The sequence below is a fragment of the Hyperolius riggenbachi genome, unplaced genomic scaffold (genome assembly GCF_040937935.1).
Source record: "Hyperolius riggenbachi isolate aHypRig1 unplaced genomic scaffold, aHypRig1.pri scaffold_109, whole genome shotgun sequence".
NCBI classification, from domain to species: domain Eukaryota; kingdom Metazoa; phylum Chordata; class Amphibia; order Anura; family Hyperoliidae; genus Hyperolius; species Hyperolius riggenbachi.
Window position 1 is genome coordinate 387,260 of NW_027152338.1, and position 17,623 is coordinate 404,882.

The 17,623-nt window shown below is 43.2% G+C and overlaps 1 protein-coding gene across 1 annotated transcript in view; it reads left to right on the plus strand.

Annotated features, from left to right (window-relative positions):
* Positions 1 to 218: 218 nt before the first annotated feature.
* LOC137543592 (NXPE family member 1-like) overlaps positions 219 to 17,623 on the plus strand; it is a 53,174-nt gene continuing 35,769 nt past the window's right edge. The window contains exon 1 of the mRNA XM_068264692.1: positions 219 to 802. Coding sequence (XP_068120793.1) covers positions 219 to 802 — 584 coding nt within the window. The remainder of the gene's footprint in view (positions 803 to 17,623) is intronic.

The window sequence follows — 17,623 nt, forward strand, 5'->3', positions numbered from 1 at the left end:
CTTTAGTAGACCTTTTTATAATTACAGACTATATTTTAGATATTTTTTAAGTAATATATGAAAGACTTTTTTTTTAATTCATATAACTATATCCATTTCAGTCTTCAATTCATTACAACAAATCACCTTTAAGCAGCGGGGAGAAGTTGACTGCACTTGCCAGGGCTCTATTACAAGACGAAAATCAAGTTGATTTAATCTTTCAAAACTATTCTTCTATGTATCCTTTAATCCCATTCTCTGATGTGGAAAAAACAACCAGTGCCATGAGGAGCAGAGCAACCATTTTCAACCCAAGACAAAAGTACTGTGTTGGAGAGACATTCACTGTCCAAGTGGAGATGTTTGATTATGTAGGTAATCGGAAAACCTACGGAGGAGACTTCATGAAGGCTAGAATATTTTCTGAAGACCATAAATCTGCGGCCTCTGGGAGGATTGAAGATCTGCACAATGGAATCTATCATGTTTATTTCACCTTATTTTGGGAAGGAAAGGCCTATGTTTCCTTGGTGCTCCATCATCCAAGTGAGGCTGTATCAGCACTGTGGAGAGCGAGGAACCAGGACTATAGACTCATCTACTTCTTAGGAACCTTTAGCAATGGAACCCATCCAGTCAAGTCTAAATGTGGATTCCATCTGAATACACACAAGGAGATATGTTATTACTCAAACGGAGATAAGGAATCATTTTCCTGCTATAAACCAGAAGCTATCCATTGTAAATCATTAATATTCCTCCAATCTTTTAATGAAAATCTCTCCTTCCTCAGCACACAAGAGAAAAACCTTTTTAAAAGGTAGGTATGCATATAATAGTTTTGATTTCTGTAGTCAAAAATATACCCATAGTGTACGAGTCAATAAAATATATATTTATTTAGTAAATTGTTATTCCACTTTTGTTACAAAATGATTCTGCATATGCAGGTCTGAATTTAAACTATTTAACACTAGGCCCACTTTCTAGTGGCTCCCTTTCCATGTGCAGTAGCCCCCTTTCCATAGTATATGCAGCCACTTTTTCCATATGTAACATCCATGTACAGTAGCCACTCTTTACAGGACAGCACAGAACATTGGCCTGAGGAATCAGCAATTGGTTTCCCGAAATGCGTCAAAATGGTATGTTTTTTTTTTTTTGCCAGATTGTTCTGGGCCCTGGAAGTCTATTTTCCCTTTTGCATCACTCACTTTCCCACCAGATAGGGTAGAGCTGTAGTTTGTCAAAATAAACTTACATTCCCAAATGTTTTTCTCTGAGAGTGCAACCAAATCGCAGAGAACACCTGGTATATCTGAGTGTAGATGGACTTTCTCCACATGCCAAAAAACTAAAAAAAGATAGGATCATATAATTACATAACAAAGATGTTGCTTAATTCCAAGGTTACTACATTGCAAAATTAGTGGCAATCATTTCTAAGGGTGGTTATGGGTCCCTGAAATGAACATGAGGGAGTGATGTCCCGGTCTGTTGGATTTGGGTTAATCAAAATGCCATTGTCAACTGACATACTATAAAAGAGGAAAATAAAAATTAAATAAAATCATTACAAAATTACATTTCCAAAGAAGGAATCAAGAAAAAGGTCAAGTCAAAAAGAGCAAGTTGTTTCACTAGGTTTCAAGGGATTGAATAGGAGGGAGATTATGGGAGGTGGGGAGTGTTATTCATGGAGAAGCATTCAAAGTTAGAGTGTTGGGGATGAGATGTAAATAATGGTTCAGAAATTGACACTTTTTAATGCATTCAGGCTATCTCAGGGCATTGGGTGACTTACTGTGCCTCCGGACAGAACAGACAATATTTGCAAAAAGAGAGAGAAAGTCCGTGGACCAGATAAGTTGCAATTGCTGACACCACTGTATTTCATCCCCAAAACAGACAGACAAAGCAAGTGTTTAGTGGCCTAACAGCCATTTCGCAAGTGCTGCTGGCTTCCTCAGAGACTGCTCGCTTCCTCAGATGGTCTCTGAGGAAGCAAGTGGTGCTCATGAAACAGCTGTCAGGCCGCTACACACTTGCTTTGTCTGTCTGTGTTGGGGGATGAAATAAAATGGTGTCAGCAATTGCAACTTATCTGGTGCCTAGACTCGCTCTTTTTTTGCAAATGAGTAACGTTGAGATAGAATTTGATTGGTCCATTTTTAAGCTGCTGAAATTTGCAGAAAAATAATTGCATAGTTCTGCATCAGCTCTGCATGATTTGCATTTTATTGACCAGTCCCTAGTCCTTAGTGATGGAGTATGTTAGATCTGTTTGGCTATGCAGCAGTCTTCCACTGCTGGTGTTATCTTGGAGACTGCCATTTTTGGTGTTTTTTTAAACATTTACATCCCTCCTAACCCTAGAGGTGGGGTGAGCATTCAGAGAGAAACAAAACCTCTAATTAAACATCTCATTTATAGCTCGTTTATAGCTAGGCCACTGGTCCTTGTTTACCGCAAAGGCTCACTCTTAAGTTTAGAAACATTCTAAAAAGACTTGGTGATCATCACCAATATGACTATAGTGAGTGAGACGTCTACCAGCCTCAGGGGTATGCACTTATAGAACACGGGAAGTCCTTAGTGAGGCAAGAAGTCCATCAAGTCTTTTATACACAAGTCTAAACATGGCAAAAGTTCCCATAAATTATTCAACCCTTGGAGGGTATATTCCAACCTTTTTTATTTCATAAACAGCTGTGATACAGAATACAAAACCAACCCAGTGCTAGAGTTGAGCTGAAATTTTCGTAATTTCGCATTACTAAAATTACGCATGCGAAATTTGCGATTACGATGCGAAATTACGGTAGCGTAATTGCCATTAAAATCATAATTGAAAATACCGTAAGCGTAATTTTCAAGGCGTAATTTCGCGTTTCGTTCATGCCGTAATTTCGCATTAAACGCTACCGTAATTTCGCGTTAAACCGTAACGCTCCGTATACTATAAAAAAGCCGCCGACTTTAAGGGTTAATAGCAAAGCCCCCTTAAATGCTAAGAGCCTCAAATTTGGAGAATATATTAAGGAGATCAGGAGGAATAAGAGGAAATTTTTTTTTTCAAAAAGACCTTATAGTTTTTGAGAAAAATCGATGTTAAAGTTTCAAAGGAAAAATGTAAACATTTAAAAACCCGCCGACTTTAACGGTTAATAGCAAAGCCTGCTTAAAGTTTAGGAACACAAAATTCCCAGGGTATATTAAGGGGATCAGTGGGAATAAGAGGAAATTTTTTTTTTCAAAAAGACCTTATAGTTTTTGAGAAAATCGATTTTTAAGTTTCAAGGGCGAAAATGTCTTTTAAATGCGGAAAATGTCAGTTTTTTTTGCACAGGTAACAATAGTGTATTATTTTCATAGATTCCCCCAAGTGGGAAGAGTTTTACTTACTTCGTTCTGAGTGTGGGAAATATAAAAAAAAAACGACGTGGGGTCCCCCCTCCCAGACCTCTTTAACCCCTTGTCCCCCATGCAGGCTGGGATAGCCAGAATGCGGAGCACCGGCCTTGTGGGGCTCCGCACCCTGACTATACCAGCCCGCATGGTCCATGGATTGGGGGGTCTTGGAAGGGGAGGGGCAGCCAAGCTTTCCCCTCCCCCTCCGAGCCCTTGTCCAATCCAAGGACAAGGGGCTCTTCTCTACCTCCGATGGGCGGTGGAGGTGGAGGCCGCGATTTCCTGGGGGGGGGTTCATGGTGGAATCTGGGAGTCCCCTTTAAAAAGGGTTCCCCCAGATGCCCACCCCCCCTCCCAGGAGAAATGAGTATAGAGGTACTTGTACCCCTTACCCATTTCCTTTAAGAGTTAAAAGTAAATAAACACACAAACACTTAGAAAAAGTATTTTAATTGAACAAAAAACATATCCACGAAAAAAGTCCTTTAATATTCTTAATTAACCATTAATACTTACCTGTCCCTTTAAATAAATGATCCCTCAAAATAGCCTCGGAAATGTTCTATCAGTTACAATGTAACAAAGTTATTACAATGTAACAACTTTGTTACATTGTAACTACGCCGCACCCGACGTCACTCGCCGCCGCCGCATACTCGTCTACGCTGCACGGACCCGACAGAGCTCTGAGCTATATAGCTCAGAGCTCTCTAAAGCATCTTTGTATTTGGGCTCCAAGGAGCCCCATTGGTCCTTAGCAGACAAATGGGGTTCCTTCAAATCAGGTGGTTATGTTTTTTGTTCAATTAAAATACTTTTTCTAAGTGTTTGTGTGTTTATTTACTTTTAACTCTTAAAGGAAATGGGTAAGGGGTACAAGTACCTCTATACTCATGTCTCCTGGGAGGGGGGGTGGGCATCTGGGGGACCCCTTTTTAAAGGGGACTCCCAGATTCCACCATGAACCCCCCCCCCAGGAAATCGCGGCCTCCACCTCCACCGCCCATCGGAGGTAGAGAAGAGCCCCTTGTCCTTGGATTGGACAAGGGCTCGGAGGGGGAGGGGGAAGCTTAGCTGCCCCTCCCCTTCCGAGACCCCCCAATCCATGGACCATGCGGGCTGGTATAGTCAGGGTGCGGAGCCCCACGCGGCCGGTGCTCCGCATTCTGGCTATCCCAGCCTGCATGGGGGACAAGGGGTTAAAGAGGTCTGGGAGGGGGGACCCCACGTCGTTTTTTTTATATTTCCCACACTCAGAACGAAGTAAGTAAAACTCTTCCCACTTGGGGGAATCTATGAAAATAATACACTATTGTTACCTGTGCAAAAAAAACTGACATTTTCCGCATTTAAAAGACATTTTCGCCCTTGAAACTTAAAAATCGATTTTCTCAAAAACTATAAGGTCTTTTTGAAAAAAAAAATTTCCTCTTATTCCCACTGATCCCCTTAACCACTTAAGCCCGAAGGGTTGAAATTTTTTTACATCCGAGCAACTTTCACCCCCCATTCATTTGCCAATAACTTTATCACTACTCATCACAATTAATTGATCTATATCTTGTTTTTTCCGCCACCAATTAGGCTTTCTGTGGGTGGTACATTTTGCTAAGAGCCACTTTACTGTAAATGCATTTTAACAGGAAGAATAAGAAAAAATGGAAAAAAATCATTATTTCTCAGTTTTCAGCCATTATAGTTTTAAAATAATACATGCCTCCATAATTAAAACTCACGTATTGTATTTGCCCATATGCCCCGGGTATTTCACCGTTAAAATTATGTCCCTATCACAATGTATGGCGACAATATTTTATTTGGAAATAAAGGTGCATTTTTTCCGTTTTGTGTCCATCACTGTTTAGAAGCCCATAATTTATTAAATCATATTGATATACTCCTTTGACGTGCATATTTAAAAAGTTCAAACCCTTAGGTAACTATTTATGTTTTTTTTTTTTTTTTTATTATTGTAATTTTTTTTTTTTTAATTTAAACTTGTATGTGGGTATTTTTTGGTGTGGGAGGTAAACAGGGTTTTTTTTTAATATATTTATATGTTTATTTAAAAAAAAAAATTCTTAGGTGTAATTTGCTATTTGGCCACAAGATGGCCAGAATCAAAAAGTCCTGGGAGCGATCGATCTCGCTCCCAGGCAGAAGAAAGGAGACCAGATCTCAGAAAAGCCGCAGCGTCTGAAGAGACGCTGTCAGCTTTTCTCCGGGGGGGGGGGGGGGGGGGGGGGGGTCCGATCAGCGAAAGGGATTTATAATCCCTTTCACTGATTGGTGGGCTAGCGGCCAGCAGCGGGGGCGCGCACGGGGGGGCCCGCGGGAGCGCGCGCGACCCGCGGGAGTGCGCGCAGCCCAACTGGACGAGAAATCTCGTCCAGTTGGGCTTAAGTGGTTAATATACCCTGGGAATTTGGTTTTCCTAAACTTTAAGCAGGCTTTGCTATTAACCGTTAAAGTCGGCGGGTTTTTAAATGTTTAAATTTTTCCTTTGAAACTTTAACATCGATTTTCTCAAAAACTATAAGGTCTTTTTGAAAAAAATGTTTTTCCTCTTATTCCTTCTGATCTCCTTAATATATTCTCCAAATTTGAGGCTCTTAGCATTTAAGGGGGCTTTGCTATTAACCCTTAAAGTCGGCGGCTACCTAACATTGATCCATGCGTCAACTTTTCCGCTTCGGGAGCATGGCCATACGCATTAATTTCGTAATACCCGTTGCAATGCGAAAATTACGCGAAAATTACGCTTACGCGAAATTTCGCGAAATCCTTCTTCATTACGATTATGTACTTACGGCCATAAACGTAATTACACGAATTACGCGAAATTTCGCGAAATCGTAATTACGCCATTACGCTCATCTCTACCCAGTGCCGATGTTGTATGCTATTTCACCACTATTTATGAAATGTTGCATGTTTGATCTCCAATATGGCCACAGATAATAAGGAAGCTGGACAGGAGACTTTTGGAGACCTTCAGATTGTAGCAGTGATCACCTCAATCTTTTAATATTTTAGCTCAGGGTAAATTTCAAAAATATATGTTGGTTGCAAAAGGCTTTTGAATGATAGAAGGCAAAATTACATATTATTTACTGATGATGGATTTTGTGCTGTGCTTTACAGTGTACATTCCTGTCTGCTTTTTCATGTGATTTTATTTTATTAAAGAAAACCTCCCCTGGGGGATACTCACCTCGGGTGGGGGAAGGCTCCAGATCCCATTGAGGCTTCCCCCATCCTCCTCGTTCCCATGTTGGCGGCGAAAATCCTCCTGGAACAGCGGCAATGTAAATATTTACCTCCCCGGCTCCGGCACAGGCGCAGTGTCAGCTCTCCGCATGGAGATGGGTGAAAATAGCCAATCTTTGTTTTCCGCTGTACTGCACAGGCGCAAGACTCTCCTGCGCCTGCGCAACAGCACCCCTGCTGGAGCCAGGAGAGGTAAATAAATCAGCGCTTATCAGCACTTGTCAGGCTTGTCAAGGGAGGATTCCAGGACACTTCGGTGGAGCCAGTGCTGGACTGCCTGCAGCTACAGGAGTGGGGGAAGCCTCATTGGGACCCTGAGCCTTCCCCCTCCCGAGGTGAGTACCCCCCCAGGGGAACTTTTTTTGTTACAGGGTCTCTTTAAGGAAGAAGAAGAAATCTCCACATACAAACATATCCATAATTGGAAGAATTCACAACATACAAACAAATCCATAAATCCCCTCAATTCTCAATACTCCTTCCCCTCTCCTTTCCATATTACATACAAAACAAGCCCCCCCCCCATCTCCCCCTCTAAACCCGCACCTCTGGATCTTCATCAGGTTAACATGAAGTAAAAAACACAAAAATAAAAAAAACAACAGAGATAAGTCCCATCCTACACACTACAATATATATGATAATCTCACCTCAAGAGGCTCCTCCCCTACATCTCCACCATACACCTATACTCTATTGAATCCTGAGATTCCAGCCACTTTGCCCATTTATAATTAAAAACCCCCAACTTATCCTTCTGAAGAGCAATCTGATTCTCCATATCCTTCCCCAAGTTAACTTTACCTATCCACTCTCTATTGGTAGGATGATCCTGACTAGGGATGCTCGGATAGTACTTTTTAAAATCCGAATTGATCCGGATCCGGATATCCAGATATCCGGATCCGGTTTGGATATCCGAATCCGACCTTTTAGATATCTGCATGAACGCGAATATCTGAACGCGGATATCTGACCTATTTGGATATCCGGGTGGACAAACCGGAAGTGCCTTTCAAAGTGCTTTAAAACCATTTTTAACCTTTAAAAACACCTTCTATCCTCTTACCCTCCACCTCTACCTTCCTTCCCTCCTCCCTCTCTCTCTCTGATTTTGTCTTCCAGGGATTTGTAGGCTGTCAAAAGCAAGCTCACATACATTGGCCAGGAATCAAACACAGGTCAACTGCTTGGAAGGCAGCTCTCCTCACTGCTATACCACCATTGGCTGGGAATTGAACCCAGGTCAGCTAACATTACAGGCTGAAGCCAGCCATTTCACTCATCTCTTCAACTACAAGAAAGACCCAGGAGTATTCTTAGCTACCGTAATATCTATGTTACGGCGGGGCCCTTATTACACTTTCTCTTACAGGGCTATGGAAACAGTGTTGCCCATGCGATAAAGTGAGGTGAAAAAATGAAATCATGCCTAGCAGAGGATGGCTTCTGGGTTATGGGCCCAGCACACTTCCACTGCACCACTCTGCAGTCTACTTACATTTGTATGCAATTTTCAAGTTTAAGAAGGGTACATTAGTTCCCTTCACAAAACACAAAGCCATCCCTAGGTGGGCTTGAACCACCAACCTTTCGGTTAACAGCCAAATGCGCTAACCAATTGTGCCACAGACACTGTGCACACAGTTGCTGCTAAATTGCTATCTGGGGTTTTCTTCGGACAGCTGTGGAACACAAAAGGCAAGGCCATCCCTGGGTGGGCTTGAACCACCAACCTTTCGGTTAACAGCCAAATGCGCTAACCAATTGTGCCACAGACGCTGTGCACACAGTTGCTGCTAAATGGCTATGGGGTTTTCTTCGGACAACTGTTGAACACAAAAGGCAAGGCCATCCCTAGCAGGAAGGGTTGCATGGCCACCTAGCTTTTCATCCTTCCCACCCTTGCCCTGGAATCTTCCAGACTTCAAATTGCTGTCCTTTTCTGTGTGTGTTACACCAGCATCATCCAGGGGGGCACATGGTCTTTCTGATTGTGAAGTCTTGAATTGAAGCCTGTAAGCAGTTTCACCATGTGTCCCACTGCTTTCATCTAGCAAATTAGGAAAATAAGCAAGCTCATTTTTCTCTTGGGTATATCACAATGGTACATGCTAGGCTGGCATTCTATACCATCTAGTCAAAAATTTCAAATTCACTTTCTTAATTTTAGAACTTACTGAAGTAGCATGGGCCATATTTTCTTTTTTTGACTATCACTCAAGGATATGTCAAGATCCTCCTCCCACTTACTTAAATATACAGGAAAATTCCCAGTCCCATCCAGAATCCATGCTTTATATAAAATGGATACCAGATGCCTGGGAGTAGCTGCCATTACCATTTGGTAATTGCAGCTTTTGGTAATTTGGTAACTGCAGAATTTGGTAATTGCAGAATTTGGTAATTGACAGAAAATTACCAAATTCTGTCAAACTCATATTGCCCCAAAAAATTATCTTCTTCGCCGCCACGAAGTGCTCCAATTGTCTATACTTCAAAAATCAAATGGAAAATGACCTAATTCCTCACAAAATCTGGCCAAAGATTTATTTTTTCCATCCACCAAAATATCTTTCAAGCTCAATCTATTCCCACCTCCCCATAATCCAAAAAAAACCCACACTCCTTACCTGTCGGAAAAAAAGAGAATCCCACGAGCGTTGACTTTAGAGATAACCCCTCAGCCCAACCACACTTCTTATTAATCAAATCCCAAATTTTAAACACATTCTTAACCCAAAATGGCGTCCATTTTGGCAAATCTCTAAATTTCCCAGGAATCCAGAAAGCATCCCTCAACTCTATTTCTACTACAGTGGGATGCGAAAGTTTGGGCAACCTTGTTAATTGTCATTATTTTCCTATATAAATCGTTGGTTTTTACGATAAAAAAGTCAGTTAAATATATCATATAGGAGACACACACAGTGATATTTGAGAAGTGAAATTAAGTTTATTGGATTTACAGAAAGTGTGCAATAATTGTTTAAACAAAATTAGGCAGGTGCATAAATTTGGGCACCACAAAAAAAATGAAATCAATATTTAGTAGATCCTCCTTTTGCAGAAATTACAGCCTCTAAACGCTTCCTGTAGGTTCCAATGAGAGTCTGGATTCTGGTTGAAGGTATTTTGGACCATTCCTCTTTATAAAACATCTCTAGTTCATTCAGGCTTGATGGATTCCAAGCATGGACAGCTCTCTTTAACTCAAACCAAAGATTTTCAATTATATACAGGTCTGGGGACTGAGATGGCCATTCCAGAACGTTGTACCTGATCCTCTGCATGAATGCCTTAGTGGGTTTTGAGCAGTGTTTAGGGTCGTTGTCTTGTTGAAAGATCCAGCCCCGGCGCAGCTTCAGTTTTGTCACCGATTTCTCTGTAGGTCTTTGATGCTGGTCTGTTGGTTCACTCTGACTGTTCTCATCATTCGTCGCTTCTGTTTATCAGAGATTTTTCTTGGTCTGTTACTTCGAGCTTTAACTTGAACTGAGCCTGTGGTCTTCCATTTCCTCAATATGCTCCTAACTGTGGAGACACAGCTGAAATACCTGAGACAGCTTTCTGCATCCTTTCCCTAAACCATGATGGTGAACAATCTTTGTCTTCGGGTGATTTAAGAGTTGTATTGAGACCCCCATGTTGCTACTCTTCAGAGAAAATTAAAATAGGAGGGAAACTTACAACTGACCTCCTTAAATACTCTTTTTCATAATTGGACCTCACCTGTGTATGCAGGTCAGGGGTAACTGAGCTTACTAAGCCAATTTGAGTTCCAATAATTAGTTCTAAAGGTTTTGGAATGAATAAGATGACAACAGGGCCCAAATTTATGCACTTGCCTAATTTTATTTAAACAATTATTGCACACTTTCTGTAAATCCAATAAACTTCATTTCACTTCTCAAATATCACTGTATGTGTCTCCTATATGATATATTTAACTATCATTTTTTTATCGTAACAACCAACGATTTATACAGGAAAATCATGACGATTAACAAGGTTGCCCATACTTTCACACCCCACTGTAATTTATTTTCAATACTAACCCAAATTTTCACACCACCTCCATATGTCCAATCAAAGAGTATAACTAATATACACACTTGATAATAAGCCCTTAGATCAGGAAGACCCAAACCACCCTTTTCCCTAGGATGAGTCAAGATCTCAAAGGCTAACCTCGAGACCTTATTTTGCCATATAAAATAATGAAAATCAGGGGTGCACGGATACCCCTTTTCAAAATCTGAATTGATCCGGATACCCAGATATCCGGATCGGATATCTGAATCCGAACTTTGCAGTATGCGAATAGAATAGCATATCCGACCCAGTATCCGGGATATCCGGGCGGATTTGGATATACGGTGTAACGATGGGTGTCAGCAACCAGAGAGAGAATCTGATCCTTGGCGATCTGCAGTATCCCCAAGAATACAGATATACCTGATTATTGAGGATCTGCAGAATCGCCAATAATCAAATATGTCTAACCTCTAGACACCTGAGTGTGTAAGTGTTTTGGTGCAACAGTAACCTTTGGACCACCAGGGTAGCAGGTGGTCCAATAAGTAGAGAAGACTCTACTGCAGTCAAGGACACCTGGAGAGGGAGTCCCTGACTGATAAGGAGCAGTGTCCCCTCAGAAAAGCAGGGGACCCCTTCGGAAAGGCTGGACACCCTGCGGAGGGTGACAGCCAGAAGGTCAGACAGGCCGGGTCGGCAACAGAGTATCAGATATGCAAAGTACCAAATCAGAGATCAGAAGAATAGTCAGGAAAGCTACAGGTCATAACAGATATCAGAACAAGGCCTAGTCTGAGGTGTGAGGTCCGTGATCTTAACACCCTGGAACTATGCTAGAGAATAACACAGATGGTATACAGTATTCCTAGTCTGGGGTGTGAGGGCTGTGATCTCAACACCCTGGAACTATGCTAGAGAATAACACAGATGATATACAGTATTCCTAGTCTGGGGTGTGAGGGCCGTGATCTCAACACCCTGGAACTATGCTAGAGAATAACACAGATGATATACAGTAACTGGCTAAGTGTCTATTCCCAGGTCCTCCTGGTTCCAACACACTGAAGGATCTGACTAAGGTCTGAGTGCTAACACATAAGCATTCGCAACGCCAGACAACCAGCAACTGAACAGCAGGAGATATATATAGTAAAGCGCTCCACAGCTCCCATCAACTAATCACTGACTGAGCAGGGATCAGCTGACCGCCCTGATCAGCTGATCTTCCTCCTATTGGTATAAAGAGCTTGTCTTGCAGCGCGCGTGCGTTCACTACTAGGTCCAGACAGCCCAGACACATGTTGCTGCAGGGAAACCGCCGCACTGGACGCGGAATCCGCCGCCTTACCGTCAGAACACGCGGCGGCCCCCACGCCATTCCTCCCATGTGCACCACCAGTTCCAGACAACCCAGACGCATGTTGACGCGGACAAACCGCCGCATCAGACGTGGAATCAGCCGCCTTACTGTCAGAACATGCGGCGGCTTTTCCTGCTATTCATTACATACGGATAGAAAAAATGGAAGTGGCCTTTAAATTGCTTTTAAAAACTTTTTTTAGGGTAAATGAGGCATGTAGCATTATGTTTTTTTTTAAGGTAAACACTAATTGATGATGTGGGGACTTAAAATCCCCTCCCCCCCAAAAAAATGGCTGTCAATTAACATCAGGACTAGGTTCCAGACAGCGGTCGTGCAGCCCGCATTGTGTCCAAAGTCCAACTGCACATTTGGGACATGGCACATGGCACTTTGCACGTGGCACTTTGCACTTGGCACGTGGCACTTTGTACTTGACACGTGGCACTTTACATGTGGCACTTTGCACTTGGCACGTGGCACTTTGCACGTGGCACTTTGCATGTGGCACTTTGCACTTGGCACGTGGCACTTGGCACGTGGCACTTTGCACTTCGCACATGGCACTTTGCACTTGGCACGTGGCACTTTGCACTTGACACGTGGCACTTTGCATGTGGCACTTTGCACTTGGCACGTGGCACTTTGCACGTGGCACTTTGCACGTGGCACTTTGCACGTGGCACTTTGCACGTGGCACTTTGCACTTGGCACGTGGCACTTGGCACGTGGTACTTGGCACATGGCACTTTGCACTTGGCACGTGGCACTTTGCACGTGGCACTTTGCACGTGGCACTTTGCACGTGGCACTTTGCACTTTGCACATGGCACTTGGCACGTGGCACTTGGCACGTGGCACTTTGCATGTGGCACTTTGCATGTGACACTTTGCATGTGGCACGTGGCACTTTGCACTTGGCACTTTGCACGTGGCACTTTGCACGTGGCACTTTGCACTTGGCACATGGCACTTTGCACTTGGCACTTTGCACGTGGCATGTTGCAGTTTGCACATGGCACGTGGCGCTTTGCACGTGGCACTTTGCATGTGACACTTTGCACATGGCACGTGGCGCTTTGCACGTGCCATTTTGCACTTGGCACTTAGCACTTTGCACTTGGCACATGGCACTTGGCACGTGGCACTTGGCACGTGACCACATGCAACATGCCAAGTGCCAAGTGCTACATGCCAAGTGGCAAGTGCCACGAGGAGAAGACACTAGTGCACACTAACTCTCACACTGGCACTGCTCACAGCACAGCAGTTCTGTAGTAAGCTAACACAGTAGTACTACTACTACTCGTCTCTAACAACTAACTAGCACTGACTGCAGTACTACAGTACTAACTACACAATAACACAGTAATCCTATTACCTAACCTATACTCTAGCTAAGGCTAATAGCAAGCCAGCAGGCCTGGTCTGTGCACAGTACACACACAGACACATAGCAGCTGCCTGCAGCAGCCCTGCTGCACACACTCTGACTGTCACTGAATGAAATCAAGCTAGCTACCTAATTAACAATATAACAATAGTGTAGTGATAGTGAAGGGGTTAATCACTGAGGCTGGAACTATGATTTACAATACTTACCTCCTAATTACAGGATGAATGGACCTTGGTGGTATTGATCAGTCATCACTACTAGTCACTTATAGATATTGATGGTGCTTACAGAAATATATCACAGGATCATATGTCAACTATCTTGGGCTATTATTATGCATGGATATCCTTTTTACTCTATAAATAATAGTTTATTGCTCATATTGGTCATACCCAGTTATCCTCTGTGAGTGGTTATAATCCTTAAAACTAATTGATAACTATTGGATTACCCCCTTAGGTAATTGCTGGGTGCTCCAGGTATGACCCTTAAAGGGACTCCAAGCTCTAAATAAAAACAAAATTGGTAGTCACCTGGGGATTTCTGCAGCCCACCGTAGGTTGGGAAATCCCACGGCATCCATCTGGCTCTTCTCCCAGGGCTTGGCCAGAAATGGCACCCCGGTGGTTCCTGGCGACACTGGGCCTGAGTGTCGGGCTCCTTCTTCCTGAAATGTCACGTCTGTCGTCACCACGCTGGCCGCCTCGCAATAATCACGGCGGCCGGCGTGACAGTACTGCGCATGTGCGGTTTAATCGCGCATGCGCAGTACTGTCACGCCGGCCGCCGTGATGATGATGCGAGGCGGCCAGTGTGGTGACGACAGACGTAACCTTTCAGGAATAAGGAGCCCGACACTCGGGCCCAGTGTAGTCGGGAACCGACGGGGAGCCATTTCTGGCCAGGCCCTGGGAGAAGAGCCAGATGGACGCCGTGGGACCTCCCAACCTACGGTGGGCTGCAGAAAGCCCCAGGTGAGTACCAATTTTGTTTTTATTTAGAGCTTGGAGTCCCTTTAAGCGCAAACACTATGCCTGACTATTATTGTGGGGGTTATTACAATTGTATATATTATTCATAGTGAGTCACTGTGCACTTTTTTTGTATCTTGAATTGTCTTTCTGTCGACTACCCTGACATCAAATTATATAGTGTCGAATCACTATTGACGCCAAATATTTTTAAATGATAGGTGTTGGTATATGACTATGCAAATAAATTGTGCAGTTTTTTTTGAACAGCATATACTGGTTTGTTCTTTCCCCCCTTTTTTCTTGTTGTGTTGATTTACCAGCACTGGACCTGCACTATACTCGCCTATCTAAATAGTTGTCCCATTTATTTTTTCTAAAAAAAAAAATGCAGGCACACGTAAGCATAGATATACAAAATATCAACCTTGGCAGCACATTCATCTTGATAATATCTATATGCCCAAACCAAGAACCCCCCTCCACAACCTTACAAATTCTTTTTTATAGATCTTAATAAGGGAAGGTAATTAAATGCATATAATTTGGAAATATTACTAGACAACATTATTCCCAAGTACTTAATTGCTTCATTTCTAAAAGGAAATGAAAAATTAATCTTAGTCTGATGCAACAATAAAGATCCCATTGAAACAATAAGTGCCTACGACTTTGACATATTAATCTTAAAATTCGAGTACATCCCATGCCTCTCAAATTCCCAAATTTGGCATTGACACCAATGGTTCTGAGACATAAAATAAAATACCATCTGCAAAGGCTGACAGTTTGTGCTTATCATCCCCCACTTTTACCCCATGAATACTCCCTGCCTTCCTTATAGTACACAAAAGCACCTCTAAGTAAAAATAAATATTACCGGTGACATCGGGCAACCCTGCCTAGTACCATTAGACAGGGAGAAGGCATCCGACAGGGCTCCAACTCGGGCAGTAGGATTGTAATACAAAGCACTTACCCACTTTAACATATTTGGCCACAATCCCATGAACTTCAAGGTAGCCATAATAAAATCCCAATTCACCCTGTCAAATACCTTCTCCGCATCCATTGACCAAACCATCATAGGAATTTCCTACATTAAGGACCATTTAAACAATAACATAGCTTTAGCCACATTATCGCTCCCTTTCCTTCCTGGCACAAACCCAACTTGATCATAATTAATTATAGTAGATCCAAGCCAAGGCTTAATACTTTCCACCAAAATTTTTGCAAATACCTTTATGTCCATGTGAGAAAACGCGGAAAAGCCGCCGCGAGTACTCAAGGTAAGGCGGCTGATTCCGCGTTCAACATGGCAGTTTGCGCGCATGGGCCTGCATCCACTAGCCTGACGGAGCGCGGAGAAACCGACGCATGCCCAGTAAACAAGGCGGCGGATTCCGCGTCCGACGCGGCGGTTTGCACGCATAGGCCTACATCTGTCCGCATGGCGGAACGCGGAGAAACCGTCGCGCTGCTCGGATAGCCACGCTGTGCAGGACGTGGTTCCGCGTCCTGCACAGCGGATACATTGCAAAACAGGTCTGGTGTGGCTGGGACTGATAGTCCACACAGGTTCAGAAGGATGCACGCGCGCGTTGAGAGGCAGAGCTTTTATGACAGCCAGAAGGGTGTCAGCTGACCAAGCCGGTCAGCTGACAATTTTACCACTTCCTATTGGTCTAGCACTTAGGGGAGGCGCTGGAGAGCGCTAGGGTATATATACTAGGTGCTGGTCATTTCTCTGGTGTCTGCCGTTGCGATCACTACGTGATTAGCGACCTTTTGCTAAATCTGTGTTATTATCATTCTGTTATACTTCGGACTGGTTCCAGGGGGTTGATGATCAGGGAACTCACACCCAAGACTAGGGGACTGTATTATCATTCTGTTATACTTCAGACTAGTTCCAGGGTGTTGATGATCAAGGAACTCACACCCAAGACTAGGGAACTGTATTATCATTCTGTTATACTTCAGACTAGTTCCAGGGTGTTGATGATCAAGGAACTCACACCCAAGACTAGGGAACTGTATTATCATTCTGTTATACTTCAGACTAGTTCCAGGGTGTTGATGATCAAGGAACTCACACCCAAGACTAGGGAACTGTATTACCACTCTGTTATATATCAGACTAGTTCCAGGGTGTTGAGGATCACGGAGCTCACACCTAAAGAATAGGCATTGTTATTATCTGTTATGACTTCCTGCTTTCCTGACCACTCTCTTGATCTCTGAATTGGTACTTTGCTATATCTGATACTCTGTTGCCAAACTCTGCTTGTCCTTGGATTCCGATTCTGTCTCTTGTCTTTGTACCTGATCTGTCTGTCTATTGCCGACCTGGCCTGTCCGACCTCCAGAACTATTTCCCCTGTTGGGAGATAGTTCACAGACCTGTCAGTGACACTTCACCCCTGGTGTCACTCACACTCTAGTCCTTCCCACTCTCAGCCTGGCTCCGCCCCTTGGGGAGCCTCAGGCCATTGGAAGGAATCTGTTCTGTAGGCAGTACCTCCTACTGCCTTGCACCCTCTGTACGGGTGCTCTCCTCAAAGTATTACTGTTGCACCAAACACTCAGATATTACTCAGGTGTCCAGAGGTTAGAGATATATCTGATTATCGGTGATACTGCAGATCATATATAATCAGGCATATATCTGTATTCTCGGTGATACTGCAGATCACCGGTAATCAGACCCTCTCTGTGTTACACCGATCGTTACAGTCCAGAATTAACAATGAGATTGGTCTATAACTTTGACACAAAGCAGGTCCCTTCCCATTTTTATGAATAACAGTTATACGCCTCCAACGTATCTCTAGGCAGAACCTTACCATTTTTGAGCGCTTTGAAGAGTCTGCACATAGGATGTATCAAAATATCACTAAAAGTGGAGAAATATTTTTTTGACTAACCACCTGGGCCTAGCGATTTGCCCAACTTCATTGCTTTTATCATACCACCAACTTCCTCTTCAGAGATTTCCCTCTCCATTTCCTCCCTTCTATCCTGCGTCAAATCAGGGATACCCTACTCCTCTAAATATTCCCACATCCCTTTCTCAAAATCTTTAGACCTATCTTTAGGGAGATTATATAATGAGAAATAATAATTTTTAAACAAGTTAGCAATTTTGTGTGCCTGCAACTGCAGAACTCCTCTCAAACCCTTAATCTTAGG